This window comes from Hippocampus guttulatus, chromosome 5 (genome assembly GCF_054856545.1).
Source record: "Hippocampus guttulatus isolate MCC_2025c chromosome 5, RoL_Hgut_1.0, whole genome shotgun sequence".
Lineage (NCBI taxonomy): Eukaryota > Metazoa > Chordata > Actinopteri > Syngnathiformes > Syngnathidae > Hippocampus > Hippocampus guttulatus.
In genome coordinates this window covers 3,448,997-3,471,785 of record NC_141265.1, presented here as the reverse complement: position 1 = coordinate 3,471,785, position 22,789 = coordinate 3,448,997, and the positions used below count along the sequence as shown (strand labels likewise).

The following is a 22,789-nucleotide window of genomic DNA, read 5'->3' as shown; positions in this document are numbered from 1 at the left end:
CTCTCGGCCATCTTTTGATCATGTTCTGAAAATAACAAACACAAAACAAAATCCAAACACAATCATTAAATTTTGTTGCAGCCGCAGTTTTCCTTTTAATTCTTGGACAATTTGTTGCTTTTCTTCAAGGCTAGCTTTAGCGTACTTAGCTCTGTGTTTGGTGTCAAAATGCCAACACAGATTATACTCTTTGACTACTGAGACCGTTTCTGAACATAAAATACATACCGGTCTTTCTACTTGAAACGCAAATAAGTATTCTCCTTCCTATCTTTCGTTAAAACAGTCTTCCGTCTGCATCAATTCTCCTCCTTGAAATTTTGGGATCATTATTTTCTCCTGTGGGAGGCCCGGTGGTCCAGTAGTTAGCGCGTTGACCTCACAGTGCAGAGGTTAAATTTCAGCTCCGGCATCCCTGTGTGGAGTTTGCATGTTCTCCCCGGGCCTGCGTGGGTTTTCTCCGGGTACTCCGATTTCCTCCCCCATTCTAAAAACATGTGTGGCAGGCTGATTGAACACTCTAAATTGTCTCGGTGTGAAGGTGAGCATGGATGGTTGTATGTCTATCTGTGCCTTGCGATTGGCTGGCAACCAGTTCAGGGTGTCCCCCGCCTACTGCCCGAAGACGGCTGGGATAGGCCCCAACACCCCCCGCGACCTTTATGAGTAGAAGCAGATCGGAAAATGAATGGAGTACTTCACGAGTAACATAGTCGACAGGCATTGTGGGAAATGTCCTTTTTGGTCAAAGCATGCTTTTAGACTATTTTTGGACATTCAGGCCTTTCAAGCTCTCGCGGGCCACATAAAATGACGAGGCGGGCCACATCTGGCCCGCAGACTTTGCATTTAACACAGGTGCTTTAGTCTGTCACTGAAGGCTCGAAAGAATGAAAAGGTCTCCATTTGTTAGTCTTTATTTAATCACTTGAAATTCTACTGAAACTACATCAGTGGTGATGGGCAACACGATTGGGCTCTAGTTGAACAGTGTTTTCTTATTGTGCAAAAAAAGTTAATTATAGTCAGAAAATGGTTCTTTCGGTGAGTGGTCACAACCACGCAAACCTAAAACAACAAAATGAGTGTTCAGCATCTCTGCCTCACACTGTGGAGCTTTGAGGTCTGAATCTCACTCCGGGCCCTCTTGCATGCAATTTGCATGTTCTCCCATGAGGATACGCCGTATGAAAAACTAATGGATGGATCACATATTTCCCCATATTTATATGTCTTCTCAGACTCCACACATTTAATCCCAGGTACTTTTCTACTGGTATATATTTTTTCATTTTTCCCCCCCAAGATTTAGGGTAAAAAAAAAAAAAAGAGTCTGAAAATGGCCGGTACTGAATTAGTGAATAAATACTGTCTAATATTCTAAAGTAAGATACTTAAGTTTTGTATTGACACCTGCTGACACCAGATTTTTGTATGTTTATGTATGTTACCACTACTTTTGGAGAACACTCGTGGAGAATTCCCGTATTAACACTGAAACGTGCGCCAGTTTCATGTACGGAGACATTTGCGAATGAATCAATTTACCTCTAGTGTCCACTAGATGGCGCCAGCTAACAGTATTCAACACCACCTGAAAAAGGGCGAGTTTAAAAACTGCACGCCTACATCATTTCTTTATAAGAGATTGAATAAATGTGTTGAAATGTTTTTTTAACTCTGTATTTTTATAAACTGATGCATTAAATTATTTGCATATAAAAGTATAGGTACACGGATAAATAAATCTGTTTGAGGTAGAGAATGATGGTTTTTCCTCAGCATGTCTTGAAGTACAGTACTGTATAGTGGTGACATAAACTTCTTCTTAAAATCAAATGCTTGAATGAATTTTAAAAAAAACACAATTAGTTGATGACAATTACTTCTCCATAATGACAGACATTGGAAAAACATCTGCGAGTCCATCTTGGACGTTCATGTCACTGAGCATCATGTTTTTTAAATGTATCGGTACTGCACAAAAAAAATAATTTTCCCTCAAATAAAACCAGGCAGTTATCTACGATGAAAACGACACAATGGGTCCCAGCACCTGCCATTCATTGGCTGGCAACCGGTTCAGGGTGTCCCCCGCCGACTGCCCGAAGACAGCTGGGATAGGCTGCAGCACCCCGCTGTGAGGATAAATCATATCGGAAAATGGATGAATGGATGGATGGGTCCCAGCAGACAACAGAAAACTTTTTTTGCAGATTATAGTGGAGCAATACAAGAATAAATGCGTGCTTGCTGCACTTTTTATCAATTGTGCCAACTATGGTGCAGTGTCCTCTAAAAACAGATGCTGTTCAACTTGAATCTGCTCTAAATTTGCTCAGTGTTCCACTTCCAGAACACAATGTTCCCTATGAGGAGTATGTAAATGCCAACAACAGCCACTTTGCTGAAGAGGGTGTTTTTGGTGAGTTTTCAGCAGAGACAGTGAAAGGAGTCAAAGGAGACTGTACAAAATGTCCTTGAAATGTATGTTCTTGTGTCTTTCACTCCCATCTGACATGACCTCTTCACGCTTTTGAAATACTCGTGTTTTGCAGAACATTTATATATACAGTACTTTGTGTCATCTTCTCAACAGACACATGATATTAATGCTTAATTCTGATTGACAGCTGTTTCCAGGAGAACATATCAAAACATCCTACAGTGAGCATGCATGCATAGTTCACAAATCTGCTTCGCCAAATTGCTCACCGTCATTTATGGACTTCTATATACAGCACTGTACATATATATGAAGCATATTTTGAATTACTCATTTGTTTTAAATCTTGCAATCTAGTACGCCCCAGAGCCATAAATGAAGAACAGGTAATCATTTCCCCTCACTTTTGCCCTAGGTGTTTTCTGTAGCTGAATATGTGATCCCAATGTCCCTTGAGGTAATAAAATTTGACTCACGAGGAAATGATTTTCAGATGGATTAAAAGGCAGAAGCGGAGGGTTAACTGTGAGACTGGTGATCAGAACATGGGCAGGAAGTGTAAATCAATAAAACTAACTTTACTATGAAGTTTTCATAAAAGTAATGGCACTAAAGCCTCATGAGCCATTATACCTTGCCATTAACCTTGCGGTATCAGCAGGGGGAGCACCCGTTTAGTGCAGCGTATGTCTCGAACAACACCTTATTTAAGAGAACAACCCTGTACTGTAATTTGACAAAACGTCAGCTGTCCGTCTATTCTCATAACGTAACATCTAATTTGACTATGCAAGAAGGCTTTTTTTTTTGTGCCTGGTTGTGAATTGACCTGCTAAATGCAAACACCGCTTTCCATAATTTTCCCCATTAATATTAATACATATAAAATGTGTGATCAAATCAAACGAACAGCATTTCATTATATGCATCCACAGGCGAGATTTTGCAAATACGAATGTGTGCCGGTGCGCGCGCGCGCGCGCGTGTGTTTGTTTGTTTTTTTGTTTTCCAGCCATAAATATAAACATTATCGGCTAGCTTTTTTTCAGAAATTTCAAATCAGAAGATTTGAAGAATCAAAACACAACATTTTAGTGATATTTGCTTGAACATTGAATATACGGTCTAAGTAATCATATGTTGTGATTCTGTAAAATCGTGTAATTAAACTGAGAAGCAAAGTAATAGTTTTTAGGCTTTTACTTAGAACAACGGGTCAGTAAATTATTTTATTGGCTGCTCCCTGACAGAAAGTGAGCTTCTTGAGAAACAAGTAAGTGGGCTTGGCTAAATTCCCTGAACTGCACGGATCTACTCATCATCTCCTTCTCTCATTTTTCAGACACCTTCGTTAAATAAGAGCTTCACGTCAGTATTGATAACTTCGCCAAAGCAAACTCAAGTGCAGTAGTCCCGTTAATGTTGTGGACGGAGGTTCGGACCCAATCAGCTGGCGTTTACTTTGAAAGTGGTGCTGTCAAAACCTACTTTTTTTTCTTCTTTCGTACTTCCAAACATTCGAATCAGACGTGATGACAAACATATCGGCGGAGTCGTGTTGTGTGTTTTTGTCAAAGTGGCACCCGTGCCCATAAAGGCGTTTTAACTGGGGGGGAATCCAGCCCACATATTTATTGCAGCCACTGAAAAAAAAATCTCCTCAATATCCCCAAGATGGCCGCCGATGTAGGATCGATGTTTCAATATTGGAAGAAATTTGATCTACGGCGGCTTCAGGTTAGTGGTATTCACATTCTTGGTTTATTTTTTCCAGTGGCAAGTGTTCTGTTGTGCTCGGAAGTGTCTCGGGTATTTTTGGGTGACTGCGAGAGTGAAAGCGGCGTGCTTTGCATCGCTACTTATTAGAAATTGATCCGTGTTCTGCCTTTGTTCGGTTCAATCATTGATCAGCGTGGAGCGACCGGGGAGCAGCACAGCCTCCACCAGCCACACCGATCTGGGATCAGCACCGCGGACAGCAATGTTATTTTTTTTCTTTCTTTTTTTTTCCGCTAAAATCTCGACAGTGAGCAGCTCGCACCGCCGTGCTCGCACGTACGGAAACTTTTAATGTGCCGTTGAGTCGCTCTTCTTTCATGGTAACTTTTCACACAGCTTTGCGTTTTTGTACGGTTTGTGTCGACGGACGTCACGACGCTGCTGGGCTGCACCGGTCTTTTGCTTTAAACCTCGAATTTGTGTCGTTTTAGTTGCTTGTAGCCTCCAAGATGATAAGTTTATTTGCAAGTTTTTTTAAACGGCGGGGTTTGCTGGTGTTTTTACATTTTACGGAAGCACGTTGGTCATAAACAAGCGGACGTTGAGGTTGATAAACAAGCAAATACAAACACGTTTTTTATGGGGGGGGGGGCGAACACGTCGTCTTTGAAGCTTCCAAACGATCATCTGGTCGACTTATGTGGCACTGAAATGTGTCTTAACGGCTGGCGTGGGGAATGTGGCAGGTGAGCACTTTGGTTTATTACAGACTAACATTGCACGCATCGTTCCTTATACCTTCACCACACCGTTAGCCTGAAAGTTGAATTGGTGAACCGCAATATATGGCTGTTTTGCTATTTATGTGTTTATTGCAATGTATTTTTTATTTTTTTTAGAAAGCAATGTTGGTTGAAATCATCTGTGGTTTCCGTTCCCCTCCCTGCCGACCTCTCTCCCACTGAAGCCGCATAGAGCTGCTCGAGCGAGGGGGGTGGGGGGTGGGGGGTGGGGGCTGTGTAATCGTATTCCCCGCTAATGTTTGTAAATCAGCCTCGGCCGGCGCAAGGGCACCGTCTCTGCCGTCTGACTGATGTCGTGCATCATGACAAATGACAGGAGCATGGCAGCCCGCCCCCTCGCCAAAGCCTACCGAGCAGAAACAATCACATCTGGTGTGTGTGTGTTGGTGTCGAGTGTTGTTGCGGCTCCTGGCCGCTGGACCGCCCTGTCATCCGGGCTGCCGCCGCACGGTTGTAGCGGGATCTCTCAGAACAGGACCGAGAAATATTCATCAACATACACGAGCTTTGCAACGAGTAGACTCGTAGCGACCTTCCCAGGTGCCCCCCCCCCCCCGCCCCCAGCCCTGAAACTATTATAACGATCTGTAAAAAAAAAAAAAAAAAAAAGTACTGTACAACCTTCATTTTATTCATACAAAACATACACGATCCAATGCAGGAGCTACACTTATCGGCCAAATTATAATCATTTGCACTTTTTTCGCATTAGATTAGGTGACCTACAAAATTTCATCAAAGATAATTTGCCTCGCCATGTTAATAATGCTAATTTATTTTGGATTGTTTATTCTTGGCATAGTTTGCAGAAATTACAATGAATCATATTGAGAGGTGTGTTTAACGTTTTGTCTCACGTGGCTAAACCGAAATTAGAAACACTCCACTGTAACACTATAACCTCATGAATATATTCTGATAAACAAATACTTAATAATGTCTTTGAAATATTTGCAATGTGTTTCTTGCAAAGGCAATTTTCCATACTCTTCAACAATATTGTGTACCTAATGTTCTACCAATGAAAAAAAAAATCTGACAGGATATTGCTCAGTTGTCTCCCTCTACACTATGAGCGATGAACGCATTTAAGGTGCGAACTATTGGAGCAGTTTGTTGCAGTGGAGGACAACTATGTTGCATGGTACTGTGAAGCGGTTCCACCCCATCACATATCTGTTTTGATACAGAGCAGTTTTAAATCACTGCAGAGTGTAACTGCAATAATAAGCATATTTTTAAAATTAGTATCTCTTTGACAGTGTTAAAAAAAACACTAAAATCTGCAAACCAAGACCGCCTCACAAATGCATTTTTTTCTGTCTCTTTCTTCACGTAGTGTAACTGTACGTAGCGTGTCTGCTGAAGCCGTAACTTCATAGATCACATGATATTGTGTCCTTGTAAAATTGAGAACAATGTCACTCCTCTTAAACTACTTGAATCCAGATTTGCAAATTATAGATGATTTTGTTGTTTCCAAGTAATCATTAAAATGGTTGATACAAGATTGCTCACTGATACAAGAACTATTTAGTAATGCCAAAATTTACTAGTCGCCACCTTTTTAAGTGGTGTAATCACACTAAATGTAACACTGAATCGCGGAGTTTCACATTTCACTGTTGGGTGTTGGTTGTACTTTGTACTTTGTTTGATTCAGAAGCGTTTCAAAAATTCATGTCCACGCTTTGGATAAATGGTATGAATAAAAATTTTAGGAAGTGCAATTTAGTACAAACTTCCAGTGTGTCCTTGGTAATGAAAATAACTGTTGCCCTTGTCAAAATAAGATTTATAAGATTTGTTCAAGTCAAATTCATGGCTCAGCTGTTGGCCTGCACTGATGTGTGAACAATTTGACGACTTCATGCTCACGAATGTGTTTGCAAAAAAAGATGCATTTTTAAGATAAAAAAAAAAAAGACGTTTGAAGATAACTCATGTGCTATACGATTTCAACATCTTGTTTTACTGCTGTTGAATTTTATTCTAACACAATTTTTTCCACCACATGCCAGCAGCTTAACGTGACACCCTGAGCAGCAGTTGATTGCACTTTCAGAGAACGCATTATCATTACAGCCAGTTGCATGACCCAAAATGCCATTCTTGCGTTTAGCGTGTGACAGTAGGGGCTATTTATATCAGCAGTTAACGCCGCAACATTTACTTTATCATTACACACTCTTATGAGTGTATGAAGTGTTGGCTCCGTCGAGTTGTGCCTCTGAGTTGTCTCGGATGAAAAATTCACCTGCAGGCTGATGAAAAGAGGGCACGGCGAGTGTGAAGCACTGAGGTGGGGTGACCTTGGTTCCTGCTGGCTGCAGGTCACCCGGCCGTTGCCGTGGTAATCATTCACACCGGCCAGATGGCATTTCTGTGGGCGGGCATGAAAAGGACGGGTCAGGGTCTCTTCTGCCAGGCCGAGTGAAGAACCCTGGGCCAGTGCGGTACAACGGGAGCGAGCCAATTCTATAGATGACAAAGCGTGGTCGATTTGACCACGCTTTTTTGACATTGTGCCGATTAGACTCGTATGGCGTGTGTCCTTGTGGTCACTCAAATCCAGCCGTCTTGTTTCGTGTAATGTTGCAATGCTGTGCTCATTTGGAGAAATAATGCCTCAATGATTTGTGACCATCCCTTGATCCTGTTTCCACACTTCTCTCCCATGAATTTAACAGGCGGTAGGGTTTTTAGATCACAGACAAAAGCGGTACTACATTCAGCATGACTCAGTTGCTCTGGTGTCATCTCTAATCCGCACACATAGACAACAGTATTGCCAAACAGTGAAATTGCTTTGCTGCCTGTGAGCTCGGATGCCTCGGCTGCCAGCCCGCTCTGTGTGCTGTTTGCCAGTAGATTCCACACACACACACACACACACACACACACGCACACAGGCACACTAACCTCCCAATCTCAAATTGGCTGTGAAAATTGCTGTCTGTCGCTCATTCATTCATGCTTTAAATATTTGTTTGCTGAAACTGTTAATGTCACATGTCTCAGTGTAATCTCATTGTAGTGGGGAGTAAATCTGTCTGAGCTCCTCCAATCTTGTATTATTTATCCGAATGACTGTATCGTTTCATTCCAAAGCTGAGCTGGCTCAAAAAAAAAAAAAAAAGCTTCAAAGTTGCCCTTCACTGTGGGTAGTGTACTCTGCGTTCATTATTCCATCTTTCACAACTCCTCTCATGTTGGCAGCTCTTTCAAACGTGTTGCAGATTAAGTGCTGCGTTTACATGTAAAAGCACTGGCTTGAGTGCTCATATAAACGTATGGCCCCACTATCACTACTTAGTTGACTCAAAGGGAGGGCCATGTCTGTCACAAATCTGGCATCCTCTGGGCTGCTCCCCTTTTCCTTTGACAGTAGCAACAAAGACAAACGAGGAAATGGAATTTTACACAACCATCTGGGGCAAATTGAGATGTGAAATCCAGGAGCAATAACCCCAGTATATATAAATATATTTAAAAAAAAACAGGGAACACTGCAGCGTGAGAGGAGTGAAACAGACTTTGGCGTTAAGCTGTTTAACCTCACTGTGTAGCATTAGTGGTAGAGACTTCAAAGCAGACGCTTGAGCGTCGGAAGACGAACGACAAATGGATTTAGAGAGAGCTACGTTCAGCATTCACACTTGAAGACTAGGCCTGTCATTAATGTCAGCTTAATCACTCTGACCTTCCTTCAAGTAGATTTCCATACCTATCCATTTCCTTTTTTTTAATTCATTTTTTTGCTGTGCTTGTGCTCCTGTCATCACGGTGCTGTATGTGCGACGTTTTGATAAGCTCTGCTTTGATGACATTGTTTCTAAAGTCCTACATGCCGCGTTTCTAAGAGGTCATGCGGTATGCTTGATTTTTAACAAAAGACCCCAGTTCAGCAAAGAAGGTAAAACAAAGCTATCTCTTTGTGGTATACAGTAATCCCCAGTTTTTCGCGGTTAATTGGTTCCGGACCACCGCGCGAAAGTGAAAAACCGCTAAGTAGCAACCACCAAATCCACACAGCTACAGCATGAGCTCACGATGGTAGATGAGTTTCGTGATGTTCTGCTGAGCTGTTGCTGCAGATTCAATTGTTTTACATGGTGTGTTTCGCCGTAGTTTGGCGACAGTATCGCGGGTCAAAGCGGGTATGGGTGCCACCATTACAAGTATCCTTCTCCCACTGACTTTCAATCACAAATCCAAATCAGAAGTTTGGATTTGTGATTGGATGAGCAAGTGTGTTTAGGTAAAACCTACGCCTACATACAACTTTTTGATTTGGGCTGTAGAGAAATGACCAGTTTCATTTGTTTTTTGGCATGTTTACTGCCAACAATAAACATTTCTCCTCTCAGTTAGTGTAGCCTAGATTACCCAAAAATGACAATGTGTCAAAATGCTAACTCGACTTAGAATGGCCATTTCAACCTGAGTACAACGCACCAAGAATAATACTAAAAATTAATAAATAAATATGACAGGTTTCATGACTTTTTTGGGGGTGCGGAAGAGGGGGTGGGGGCAATGCCCTTTTTGTGTTTTTTTTTTTCACGTGACATCGCCTACAAAAGATCTGCTCAAAACTGCCTTCAAAGTAAAGTAAAACAGTAACACTTCACATTATCTTTACATCTATTTTATTATACGGTCATTTCCAATAAAACTGGACACCATGATCGACGCGTTAACTACTTGGTCGTTATGAAATAAGCAACGTTTTATTAAACATGTCAACGTCGTATTTTAAAGTGAAACAATTTAGGTTTTAGTTTCTAAAGTGGTTCCAGCGGAAGCGTAAGGTTAACTACTGTTGTAGATGGTCACAAGTACTTTGTGGAGTTAAAATGAAACAGGCGTAAGGGAATGTTTTTCTGCTGATGTCACAATACGAAGAGCGTGGAAGTTGATTAAATGGTCTGGAGTTGTAGTTTCATTCTGCCAGTTTATTGGTCACAACTACTGCTTTTTAAGGGTACGAAGGACTCTTGTTTAAATGGGAGTGTCAGCATGCCACGAACCGGAAGTCGTTTGCGGCGGCCATAGTTCACTGCTCAAAATACATTCACAGACAGACAAAAGCACACATCTTAGTCAGGTTGTTTCTTTTATTTCGACATTATATATGCAATATTGGAAACTGACAAATCTGGTGATTGATTTTTAAGGGAAAATAGTATTGACTCTCAAACTGGGTCACCATCCACAGCCCGGGGCGACCACCATTTCTGAGAACAACCCAGTTACAAATACCACATACTTAAATGTTTACTGAAAATTACATCTTCATTGTCTTTGCAAACGTGGTGGGCTATGTGGCTGGACAGTGTTGGATAATAGTCCTCAAGACTATTTTAGGTTTTTGTAATGCGTCAACATGGTCGTCCATTTCGTTTCATTCCTTGAAAGTCCTACCGGAAAATAGCCAAATCTGCATGACTTAAAACCACAAGCGTTTTTTTTTCAATAAATAAAGCGTAAAAAGCATACTTGTTGGCCAGCTGTCACCTACCATATCATTGATTTGATTATATTGATGATCTGCTATATTTTCCTTCGTCTCAAGGCAGTAGCTCTTTTTTTTCTTTCATGGCTCCAGCGCACCCTTGGTGGATGACGGTGCTTCACAGAGATGCCTAATTTTTTATAGCAGTCTTCTGCTGCCCTGAGGTTGAAGCAATTGCTCTGCAGGAGTAAATAACCAGCTTTAACAAAACTTAGGGGACACATTAGTCTGCGGGAGGACAACTTTGTAGTGGTAGGGCAACCTCTACTTCCCTCACACACAGGCTGTAGGAAGCATCAGCAGAGAGGTAATGGCTCATCGGCATGAGTATAAAGCTGTGGCCTCTCTCTCTCTCCCTGTTGACAGCCGCCGCCCCCCCCCCCCCTGCCCAGCGAGTTCATATCGAGCTGTGTTTCTCCAACGCGGCCTTGGCTTTATTTGTTTTTACCAGCTGACGCCACTGCACATATATTGAGCACCAGTCCTTTCTTGTTCATATCACAGGCTTTCCACCGAAAGCCCCCCCCCCCCCCCCCCCCCCCCTCTCCCCTCATCCATCCCACATTGTGTCGCTGCATCACGACCGACCATGCCTCGTCTGACCGTGTTGCAGTTTATTTTCATTTCGGCCATTTCAGTCTTGATGACTAAAAAAACGGGAGTCGTGTATGTGTGTGTGTGCGCACGTGTGTTCTGATGTTGCTTGTCATGTAACGCATGATAACATAGTGTGATGGGTACTCCTGGGCCCAGTGCACTCACGAGATCAATGCTTCTCTAACCCTCTCCAGGTTGTCTTTGGGGACCTCGGCTGCTCTCATTATGTGTTGGTGCTTGGAGTGTGTTTGCCATACAGGGAAGTAGACTGGTGCATGCCAGCCATTTGTGCAAGATGTATGGTGGTCTTTTGAGTGGAGTCCACTTATTAATATTGTTACAAAGCAGCATTTCTACACTCTAGTACAGAAAGTGTGCTGTGGCGAAAAGCTGATGGATGGGTCTAATTTTGTCATTTCTTTTTTTTTTTTCCCCCACCGCCATACAGCTAATTACTCTTTTATTCATCCCCAACAATGTGAGGGCATAGAATAAATCTGAGTCATGCACTCGGTGCTGCTTCAACAGAAAGGTGTAGACTGGGGCCCTAAAGCAAGCCAGTGGCTTCAAGAGGTATAGTTTATCATTTTTAATGGAGAGGAAGAGGAAGTAAAGACGTGAAGCGGGGCTTTGTGATTTATGTCGACTCATTCGGTGGAGAAAAGAGCAAGTCCACACTATCTCCCTTGTCCTTACAGTCTGTTCTGAAGCCCTCCCACGCAAATCCGAGCCCTTCCACATTCTTGGCTCCTCTTCACCAAAGCACACCTTTCTTTCATCTCAAAACGTTCGTGGGAGAATGGAAGAATGCGACCTAGCCAAAAAATGCCCTAATACATTACGCAGCAATTGTAAGCGATTCTGTCAGTAAACACTCCAATATGAATAGCGGGTTTGCAAAGTAGCACGAAGCATCTCCTCCCCTGCCTTTCAGCTGAATGCGTTTTGTTGTTTCCCGAATGTACCAATGCCATGTCTCCATTGCCACCTGTTCATTTAGTTTGGTAGTGGAGGGCAATGGAGTGTTGACAAGGGTTTTGAAATAGTTAGCTTTGCCTGTGTGTAATATAGACCTCAAGGCTATTCTTTAGTTCCGCTCAGTCTCATGAGTGCTTTCTAGACCTTGTACGCGTAATTAAATATGCAGCGGATGACTGTAAGCGGGTCACCATTTTTGTCTTCTAAGTATGGTGAAAGAGGCTCCCATCAACACCCACAAAAACACTGGAAGACTAAAGAATGGCTGCTAAGACATTTTATCTTATATCTTTGTCAAAAGGTGAAAAAGGAACAAAGAGCTGAGTGCAAGAAGCGCCCCGCCACCATTTTCCCATTTCCCTCGTTTGCTTTCGACTGCAATCCTGCTCTAGTGCCTTTTCCAGATGAATTTTATGATATTTTCTCCCTTCTCCCGCTCTCCCATTTCTTGCTCTCTCTCACTCCTCAGCAGTTTTCCCCAGACAGGTTCCACAGTGTTTTAGAGGGGATGGATTTAATTGCTCTGTGGGGATTGGTTGGCTGTGCCGGGCTCGGCTGTTTAATTAGTGTACCCTGCCGGGATTGGTTTAATGCTTCATGATCTTGAAATTGTCTGATTGTTCAGGGCTCTGGGGACTCTCCCTGCCTACATAGACAGCAGGTTTAGCTAAACATTGCTCCAGGCTTGCGGCAGTGTGCCTCAGGATGTGAAATTTGGGTGGGGGGTTGGGGTTCAACTTAAAAGACAAACCACAGGCCATGCATTTGTACTGGAAAGTCTTGCGGATTCACCCGAGTTGAACTGATCTCACTGGAATGTTTAGCCTTCCAGTATTTAATCCAAAATCATCCACTATTCATGTACTTCCACTATTTAGATGATGCTACAGCATTTCTGTATGATCGGCGGGCATTTTTTGCTCCAACCCACCAAAAGTAACTTGCTCTTCACGTGGATTTCTGCTTCCGAACAACTTTCTGAATATTATGACTTGGCGGTGTGCTGTCTATTTAAACATGGGCAGCATCATCTCATGAGATCTGTGAATTATGTGCGTGGTCACCTTGAGTTAGGGGAGCTGCAGAGATTACATTTGTGTAAAAGGTTTGGGGCGTGTCTGTGTCCCTTCAGTGGCCTTCCGCAGGATGCCCTTGATGTTGTTCAATCATGGCAGTGTTTTTGACCTCAAGAGTAAATGCGCTTGGCATCAGATTGCGGATAAGGAAGAGCGTGGCAGTTCAGTCCAGCACAGATAGTACTTATTGAAGGCTAAACTCATTCTGCTTCATCAAACTTATCGAGCCTTCGCTTTCAAAGAAGTCAACCTTGAAGTGTATAAATCTCCATTGGCTGCTAATAAGAATATGGTCCTTCCTCTGCCTCTGTCTGTTCCCTTGGCCAATGATGAAGGCCTGGTACACACATAAGGATTTGGCAGATCTTTCAAGAATGTTTATATGTTACAGACTCCACACATAAAGATATAAACTCTGGAATTGTAACAATTTTGGTCACGTTGTGTGTGATGTGCTCTGGTAAGCTTCAGAGAGCACCACACACATGATTCTTTTTTTTAACACTGATCTATAAAGTGGCAAAGATCGAAGAGTTTTGGTTGTAAATATGGAAAGCGCTTAATATTTAGGGTTGGCGGCCCGACCTGTTTCGGACACGATTATCGGGACAAATCCACTCTTAATACACCTCATACAAAAGGATAATCTGACAGGTCGGTTTTACAAGACCTACGATAGTCGGGTGGTGACAGCCCGATTGTCTTATGTGTGATTTACGTATTTCTTTTTGAAATATGAGCTTACTCCATGAGGAGTGAGTCCTTCAGGTAGACATACAAGTTGCGCATTCTGCCTCTGTTGACGTGCTAAACCCCGGGGGTCATTTTTTTTTTCCCTCTTCGGTGTTTCCTATGGTGTTTACATCATTAGAGACCTCGGGCGGATGCACATGATCACCAAGGCGATTGAACACATGGTAACTGAGCTGCTCCCAAATGAGTCCCACCCTGATTTCCATCCCCTCTCTTTCTAGGGGAGATGCCCTGATTACTGAGTGACTTTGTGCTGGAGTTGAGGGCCCTCTCCAGCTGTTTGGATTGTTGTTGTGCCATGATGATGAGGAATCAGAGGTGTGCTATATAGTCAGTGTTGTCGCTATGAATGTTGCTCGCGTGTGTTAAAGCATTTTATTCATCTGTAATAACGGCTCCCAGAATATAAAGATGGAGCACTGGATATTTACGATTTGTTTTAGGGAGGATTGTTAGGTCAATAGCAGATCATGGCCAAAGGTAATCGTACTGGTTGTTGATAAAGCTTTCAAACATAATAATTCAGAGCTGGTTCTCATTCAGAAATTATATTGCTCTCCCCCCCACTGCCTCTCAGCCATGGCTGCGTGTCCAGCGTCCGTCTAGACGTGCAGCATCATTAACCTGCTGCGACCTCTACCACTGTTGAATTGGCTCTTGCATCCCCTGCAGTCTAGCCTCAGAAGCTTCTCCTGTCCGCAGGGAGCTGAGGCTCCTCTGGACCGTCCATTAGAGCCACTAGCCTCTACGGTGGGCTTTAATAGGCCAAGTGGCCGGAGCATCTCTCAGACTGCTGAATAATTCACAACGTCTGGGCAGTGTCTAGGGGGATGTGAACTGGGGTGCAGGGGCTGCACTGAGGCACAGGGGTTAATAACAGGTCTGTCAGTAGCCGCTCAACCCCCACCATCTCCGACAATACACCTAACCCCTCCCCACCGAAGAAACAATCCTATTCAGTTGATTAGATTTTTCAAAATGGATCAATTTTTAATCAGCGGAGCATCTGACTATGGTCAATACAATCGAGGCTGGGAAGGCAGTTGCTGGACAGCTGTCTTTATTTGCTGGAATGTTAGCTTTTTAAAAATAAATTTAAACACTACACTAGAACATTGCGAAGAAACGGTGAGCTCAGACCACATAATTCTAACCTTTTTGCTATAATGTAATTGCTATGTTATTGCTTTTTAGCTTAATGTGACATCACATCTACCAATTTCAGTGATTTCCTATCGTGATATTTAGAAGATTACTCCGGGTATTTCCTTGTGCAATTGCACGTCCCTCCAAAGAGACCTGGCTTCTCCGTTTACATCCACATCTGTTGTATGAGCAAGCCGCTAAACCGGTGGGTGTCAAACTCATTTTTGTGGCGGGCCTGATTTTAGTTACAGTTCCCCTTGGAGGGCCGTTATGATTGAAACCACATAAACAAGTCAAGAATAACGGTTTATTCACCTATTATTGAAATTACTGTAACGAGGGGTTTGGTCACAAGAAAATGCTTTCAGTATCACTTATTTATTACAAATGAGAATTTGAGATTTTGGTCCAGAATTTAGCAAGCATCATGAAATTTGATTTGCTTCCGCGGGCCACATAAAATGGGTGGATCTGGCCCCCGGGCCTTGAGTTTGACACTTGTGCGCTACACCAATCTAGAGTGCACACGTTACATTTTCATTCAGCTGTAAGAATTCCCATCCGCTGTAAAGAAAAATGTGCACCTGAAATTAATATCTAAAACTTTTCCATAATTGCAAATCTAGCGAAATTTGTGACATTTGTGCAGTACATCCTCACATTGTAATTAATTTGTAATTCCAAGTAAAGTCTATGTGAGGGACAACATCATACAATGACTCAAATTTATAATGTCACACTCTCATAACATCTCATTTTCTGTTTCTGTTTCCTTTTAAGCAATAAAATGTTTTCGTAAGCAAGGTCAAATAATGCAACATGGTGTAAAATCAATACTGTCCTGTCCTGGTGGGAGTAAATCATTTGTCAAAGTCAAAAGGATAGATCAATAATATCACAACACAAAAGACAAACACATTACATAAATAATAAAATACAACTCATGCTACTTAAAAATATTCCCATGTCACTAACATGTCGAAGAAAAATCCAAAAATAATATTAGGGAGACTGAACATGATGTAGTAATTCTGAGTGCTTAGAGTGTCCAGTATCCAGAAAAGCGCCATATAAACCATCCATCCATCCATTTTCTAATCCACTTATCCTCACGAGAGTCGCGTGTGTATTGGAGCCTCAGCTGTCTTTGGGCAGTAGGCGGGGTACACCCTGAACTCGTTGCCAGTCAATCGCAGGGCACATATAGGCGAACACCCATCCGCCCTCACACTCACACCTAGGGATAATGTTAATGTTCAATTAACCTACGATGCATGTTTTTGAAATGTGGGAGGAAACCACAGTACCCGGACATAACCCACGCAAGCACAGGGAGAACATGCAAACTCCACACAGGAAGCCCGGAGCTGGAATAGAACCCTGCACCCCTGCACCCCTGCACTCTGAGGCATTCGTGCTAACCGGTCGACCCCATATAAACCCGATGCATTATTAATTTTATTATTATAGCTAAATTAGGTTTTGGTTGATCAAAACGGCAATGTAACATCATGTTACAAGAAAAAAGGCATTATAATATTCAAGGAAAAAAGTTGCAATTTATAATAACTACGTGTAACATGATCTGGATTTTCAAAAGTCATATATTGAAATTGTATATTTAAGTAAGCTGCCCATCGCTGAAAATCCTTCAAGTATTACTCGTTTTAGCTTGTTGTGAGCATGGATAAGTGAGTGCATCAAAAGTTGTGGTTATTTTGGTATTCATCATCTTATAGCACGATGCAAAAATACCAACGAAACAGTTGCTGCTTCAAGAACAGCTCTTTAACAAATTGGCTAAAGTAAGGACGGAATCGCTTCAAAAAGACAAGGACGGACGGGGATGGAGGACGATTATTTTATGAATGAGGACGGAGGGACGATGATAGTCGGGTGCCCAGGAAGACGGACCGGCAAAATAGCATAAAGTGCCCATCTCTGATATACACAACCTAGCCCCGGTGTAGCGCCATGCATGTTGGGGACTTATCAAAACCACAAATATGGCATGAGATAAATTACATGTACGGTGCTCATTTACGCTGATTTATAAAGAGGTTTATCGTGATATTAGTTTCAAGTAGGCATAAATGGAGATGTTCACATAAAGTTTGGTGCCAATTGATGGCCATATTTGGACATTTTGTACAATGATATTGAATGGACAAATTGTGTCTGGTTCCTTCACTGACTCCTTCCAAGGCATGGAAATCGGGGAGGTGGGCGTGGCTAATGCGCAATCGCTGACTAGAAAGGGATGGTTTGAGGGTAGTTAGATGTTTACTGATTTCTCCATAACAAATTGAACATTGAAAATGCAAGCTCCTCTAATTGCCCTGATCAAAACATAGAGAGTTTTTGAATGGAAAAATGGGAGATCACGGCCGCACGATCCCTTTAAAAAAACATCATCAGTATTTGCTAGTCGTTGCTAGCTATTTGCTAGCAAAAAATGTGGTTTAATGCTTAAATACAAAGTGCATGTTCCTTTTAATTGCCTGAAATTATATTTGATGTCTGGAAAAATTAAGAAACAAGAACTCTTACCAGATGAAAATGAATCATAAAGAACTAATGCTTCACGCGTGGACAGCCGGACTCTCTTTCTCATGCTTTCTACCTTGTTTGTTTGTAGCATCAAAACTTCCTAAATCAAAGAGATGACTTAGGCAGAGAGTACTTTTTGATTCAAATAAGTGATTGGCTAAGGACATAGGAACAAAGGCGGGATGATGCAGCAGTGGAAGCAGTGTAAAATTATGTAGGTATCACTCTTTGGCCAAAAAAATGATTCAGGCAATTATGCTGTGGCTAATGATCTGTGACTTAGCTAATGATTCATGCTTGTGTTTTGGTCAAAACTACAAGACTACACAATCGTTGATATTTTAATAACATCCATAAGCAAAACAATCTACATCAGCCCCCCCCCCCCCCCCCTTCAATTTTGGTGACTTCAAGAAGTGAGTCCTCTCAATGTGTGCGCCCCGGTAGTCTGTTTGTCTATTTAAAATGCAAAGGTGGTCATTCAGGGAGTCATTCTAGACCAGTGTAAACGAATTGGCTGCAATGATTAGCTGCCGCTACTGAGAAAGTGACCATCATTTTGTAAGTACATTTGGAGAATACCCGCCCCCAACCCTCCTCACCCCCACGCCACGAGTCTGATTGTTGCTCACATCTTGTCGAGTGACTGTGAAAAGCACCCAAACAACAACTGGAGTAAATACACTGTAAGTGGAGTTACTTAATGGGAGATTTTGCATGCTTAATTGCCAGTATGGATTGAAGGTCCATTAAAAGACATCAGTGTCTTGGAGTACAGCAAACGGTTTGAAGATATGTGAGATGGATTGATCTGATTGAACTTCTTGGATTTCCCGTCTGGATGAAGTAATGGGAAACACAGAGAGCATTGGCAGGTTTAAAAAAAAATTAAAAAACAAACAAACAAAAACAGACCTAAAATATTGTTTCTAGCATGACAATCCTCTTCCTAAAATTCTGCACAATTTTGTTTGATTGGTTGGTGCAAACATGACTGGGTGGCACGAAGGGAAATATTAGTGTTATTTATGAGAACCCTTTTAACCCCAGCTCAATAGCAGCAGTCTGATGGTCAGTGTACAGAGGGACTATCTGGCAGAGGAGGGGGTGGACCTGGCGTCAGCCATACTGACAAGCTCTTATTTACCGTCTCGATCTATGACTCATTTTATGTACCTAATCGTAAAGCACTGAGATTTATTGAAGGTAACGGGACAGTGGGGAATACCCCATGAGACTGGCAGATTCACTCCACTCCCTTTTCCAAAACCTGGGTTCATGTCACCTGGCCCTCGACATATTGCAAGCGGAGGGAAGGCTTGGGGCCCAAATGAGCAAGTCTATATTTCAGGCAGATATAGGCAGCTGATTCGTTTGTCTCATGAAAACAAGGGCAATAAAAATTGCACGGGCCTAATGGATGACTCTGCAAGGATTAATAGGCGTTTATTGGTCAGGTGCTGTGACCCGTCGGTGGGACCAAAGGAACACCAGCTCTACTGCTTTTCGGAGTAGATTTGTAGAGGCACCAGTCAGCAGCGTCAATTAGCCTAATGTTCAATATCTTCATTTAAAATATTGTCATATGTTGCTTGGGTTTAAAATATATTGTTGGGGGAAGGACATTTACATCCTCAGTGAGCATTTTATATATATGCCCTGCCTCATTAACTCATTCAGTACCAGCCAATTCTGGACCAAGTCTGAAAAGACGTTTAAAAACGTCTTTGGGAGTGAATGAGTTAATATCAACGGGAAGAGCAAAAACAAAAAGGTATTGTCATACTCCCTTTGTTCTGACAGCATTGCTTGTTATCATCCAACGCTGAATATTAGAATCAAACTTTCATTGTTGTGAAAACAGTTTAATCCAATCATGATCTGATGTAACAAAGTGCCATAATACATCTCTGCATACATAATTGTAGCCGACTTAGCCCCGTCACTTTAAATTAACCTCTGCCGCAACAGGAGACAGGCTTCACTAATCTGCCATTGTTAGCTTTCCGCAGTATGTAGCAAGTGCAAAACAGATCTGGCAGTCAGTGGCAAACTAAAGGGTTTAGAATGACATTGGGACTTCCATGCCGTTTGAGCTAATATTGTCGAAATGTAATGATGCTGTGGTTCTTGGAATTAGGCGAAGGCCAATGGGTGGCACGAGTGGATGTGTGGATAAGGGATTTGCCGTGATGGGTTCAGCCATCCCACCTCTACTCATTATGTCGCTTACTTTTTCAACTCCAAATTGGCAAGCCGTTTAATCCCTAAAGACCTTTAACTTCACTGCACGTGAGCGTGCCCATATGCCCACGCTATGGTTTATTGTTCAGTCTTCTGTTGTGGGCTCTTAAAATGTTGAGCAGCCAATTTGAGACCTAGGATGCCATTGTGTTACGGGTCATCCGGTCTGTCCCGAGGAGGAAACTCTGCCGAGTGACTGACCCCACACAACTCGCTCAGTAAGGCAGCATCTGCGGTTCCATCAAAGCACTTGACTCCGGCGTCCCCCGCTGAACGCAGCTTTCTAACTTAAAACAAAACGCTGATTGCTCCCTCTGTCAACTTCCCCTCATCGCGGCCGCTGCGGATGAGGTCTCCGCCCGGGAGATAAAATAGCTCAAATTTCTCATGTGCTGTGCCATTTTGTCAGTTTGCCTGTTCCACTTATTCAGTGTTTTTTGACTTGCTGAGCTTGAGGGGATGTGAGTGCCATTTCGCACCCAGATCTGAGTTGTGTTGATTGAATTAGACAAAGTCGGGTGATAATTAAGAACCGCAAGGCGCTGCAAAACTGTCTGCTTGGTGAAAATAAGATGCTGCCACATCAATGAGCTCGCTGGCTCTGCTTGATGTCAGTGGTGGGTTATATCAGTTGACACCCTTACCTCCTTTCCCTTTAATGTTTCTCCAAATATGATTAATCACACGCTGTAAAACTATTGCCTCTGACACATTACTGCCTTTCCACAGCTTTGTTTGTTTCAATCAGGATTCAAAGCTGCCAAGTGCAGTTCATGGTATGAGCACAACCCTAAAGAGGTGTGTCTGAGGTTCATGTTAAATAGAATAAAACTGGGTGTGCTAGGAACCGTATGCGTCTTCTAAATTATTTGAATAGAACAAAGATATAATTCCTGCCTCAGTCTAAAGCTTTTATGTTTTTAAATACGCACAAGCAGTAAAAGCTGAGACACGATTATTATAATGTAACTTCAGGATAGATGTTTTGCTTTTTAGCAGAAAATGTTACGTGGAATCCATTGCAGGTCACATGCATTTCGGGCATTCTGAAATTCTTCCTTTTCCTATTTGGCCCATTTTATATCCTCCTATTTTATACATGTGGGCCATGTAATGAGTCTCCTTTTCCAGCGCCGGATAGGTAACCTTGCTGTGAGGTTAATATTGAGGATCGTATAGCTAAGGCCCAATACATTGGACACTCTTGTACACAGAAAGATATGTTTTGGCAAAAGTCTGGCTGTGTGTCTGCCTTTATGTTTGTATAGGCCAGAATGTAAAACAGGACTGTGAGTGTTCTGGGGGCCCCCAAAGGGGCTGGACTCTAGGCAAGGAGGGCGGAAGAGCAGAAGAACAGTGTGTCAAAGGCTAATTTTCAAAGCCACTCACGATGCTCATCTCTCACTGTGAAGTGGCAAGCGTGGCAAGTGGCTTGCACGTTGTCATGGATACTAAAGCATGGGACCCCGGAGATGGGGGGGTGGTGGACGAATGGCAGCCCTGTCTATAGGATTCCTGTCTGATCTGACCTGATAGATGGCATTGACGGCTCATTTGTCATATTGTAATTGTTCTCAGCAAACATACAATACCCGCTAGTATAAACGGTAATGTGCTGCGAGGCTAATTGAGGGGGGGGGGGGAAAGGAAGGTATTCACTGATCCATTGCCTCTTCCGCTTACAGAGACAACAGCTCTGTTGTACAAGCTCGGCGGTCTGATTAGAGCTGTGAGTAGAGGGGGAAAAAGTGCAGCCTCAAGAATAAACCAAGACAATCATAAAGCAAACGGCGGCCACTTCTCTGTATCGATGTGACTAGGTGGGAGTAAAGTCTATGAGCAGTGTTGACAGCAGACGGAACAGCAGGAGTCGGTCCAGGAGTGAATTTCCCCCAACTCTCTTCTCTGCAGCCGATGAAATGGTCAAGGAGAATGCGTGTCCATGATAATACAGAAGATGCATCGCTGGGATTAAGATTTGTGTCTGCTGGGTTCTGAGCTGAGTACAAATGACATTGGGTACACAAAGGTGGCATTTGTTCTCTCTTGTTTTGCTATGGGCTCTGTATCCTTGCTATTACTACTGGGATTGGCCCCTGTGCCATACACTTATTCCATTCACTGTGGATTTTTTTTTTTTTTGTGCAGGTCACTGAGACAATACTTGACTGGCACGATGCATAGGAAATGACCCAGCGATATCCTTGTGTACCCACTCGTTACAGATACCATTGATAGCGGAGTGCCGAACATGAATGTGCAGAATTCTCAGCCCAGTACCCTTCCTTTTGGTTCAGTTTTCTCTGTTGCCATTTTATCAAATTGGATCAAGCTCCTCCAGTGTCCATATTCTCAGACCCATATTTGGTATTCTGGCCCATTGGTAAACAGAAGGCAGTGGATAGCTCTTTTCTACTGCAGTGTTTCTCAGTGTCTGAAACTTCGTGCCTGGCATTTTTATGATTGGCCTGGAGGTTACTTAGTAAAATAATAAACGCAGAGTCGCAATCTAAATGGACAGATTTTGTTATGTGATGAAAGTGACATTTTCCATTCAAAAATGCTGTCTTTTTTCACGATGTGCTTGGGGTGCGCATCTCTCCAATAAAAAGGCGATTCCATACGTATCTCGATATGTGGGGTGTGATACGGATCAAGAAGGGTTCATTCAAAATTGGAATGATTCGATTTGATTTCGTGGGATTACGATATGATTGCGTATGGTATGGCTCAGTTTGAGAGGCTATGGTGGAATGGGTTTCTTGTCATTTTACAATTTGAGGGAACTTTTCAGTAGATTACTGTCAATGTGGCCTTTCCTCTCCAGGAAAAGACAATTTGATACGTGTCTCTATAATGTGAAATGGAATGATACCATCCGGTTCGATTCAATACTTTTTAAGTCAAAGTCAATTTTCGATTCAAATCGGTGTTTTGTAATACTCTACTATATGCCATT

At 42.5% G+C, this 22,789-nt stretch overlaps 1 protein-coding gene across 2 annotated transcripts in view; it reads left to right on the top strand.

The window, feature by feature from the left end:
• The first annotated feature begins 4,046 nt into the window (after positions 1-4,046).
• Positions 4,047-22,789, top strand: part of cux2b (cut-like homeobox 2b) — a 103,061-nt gene continuing 84,318 nt past the window's right edge. The window contains exon 1 of one of the 2 annotated variants that reach the window (XM_086111440.1): positions 4,047-4,183. In XM_086111440.1, the coding sequence (XP_085967566.1) occupies positions 4,121-4,183 (63 nt within the window). In that variant the 5' untranslated portion in view covers positions 4,047-4,120. Of the gene's footprint in view, positions 4,184-4,266; positions 4,912-22,789 lie in introns of those variants that run through there. The other variant, XM_086111441.1, reaches the window with a different exon arrangement.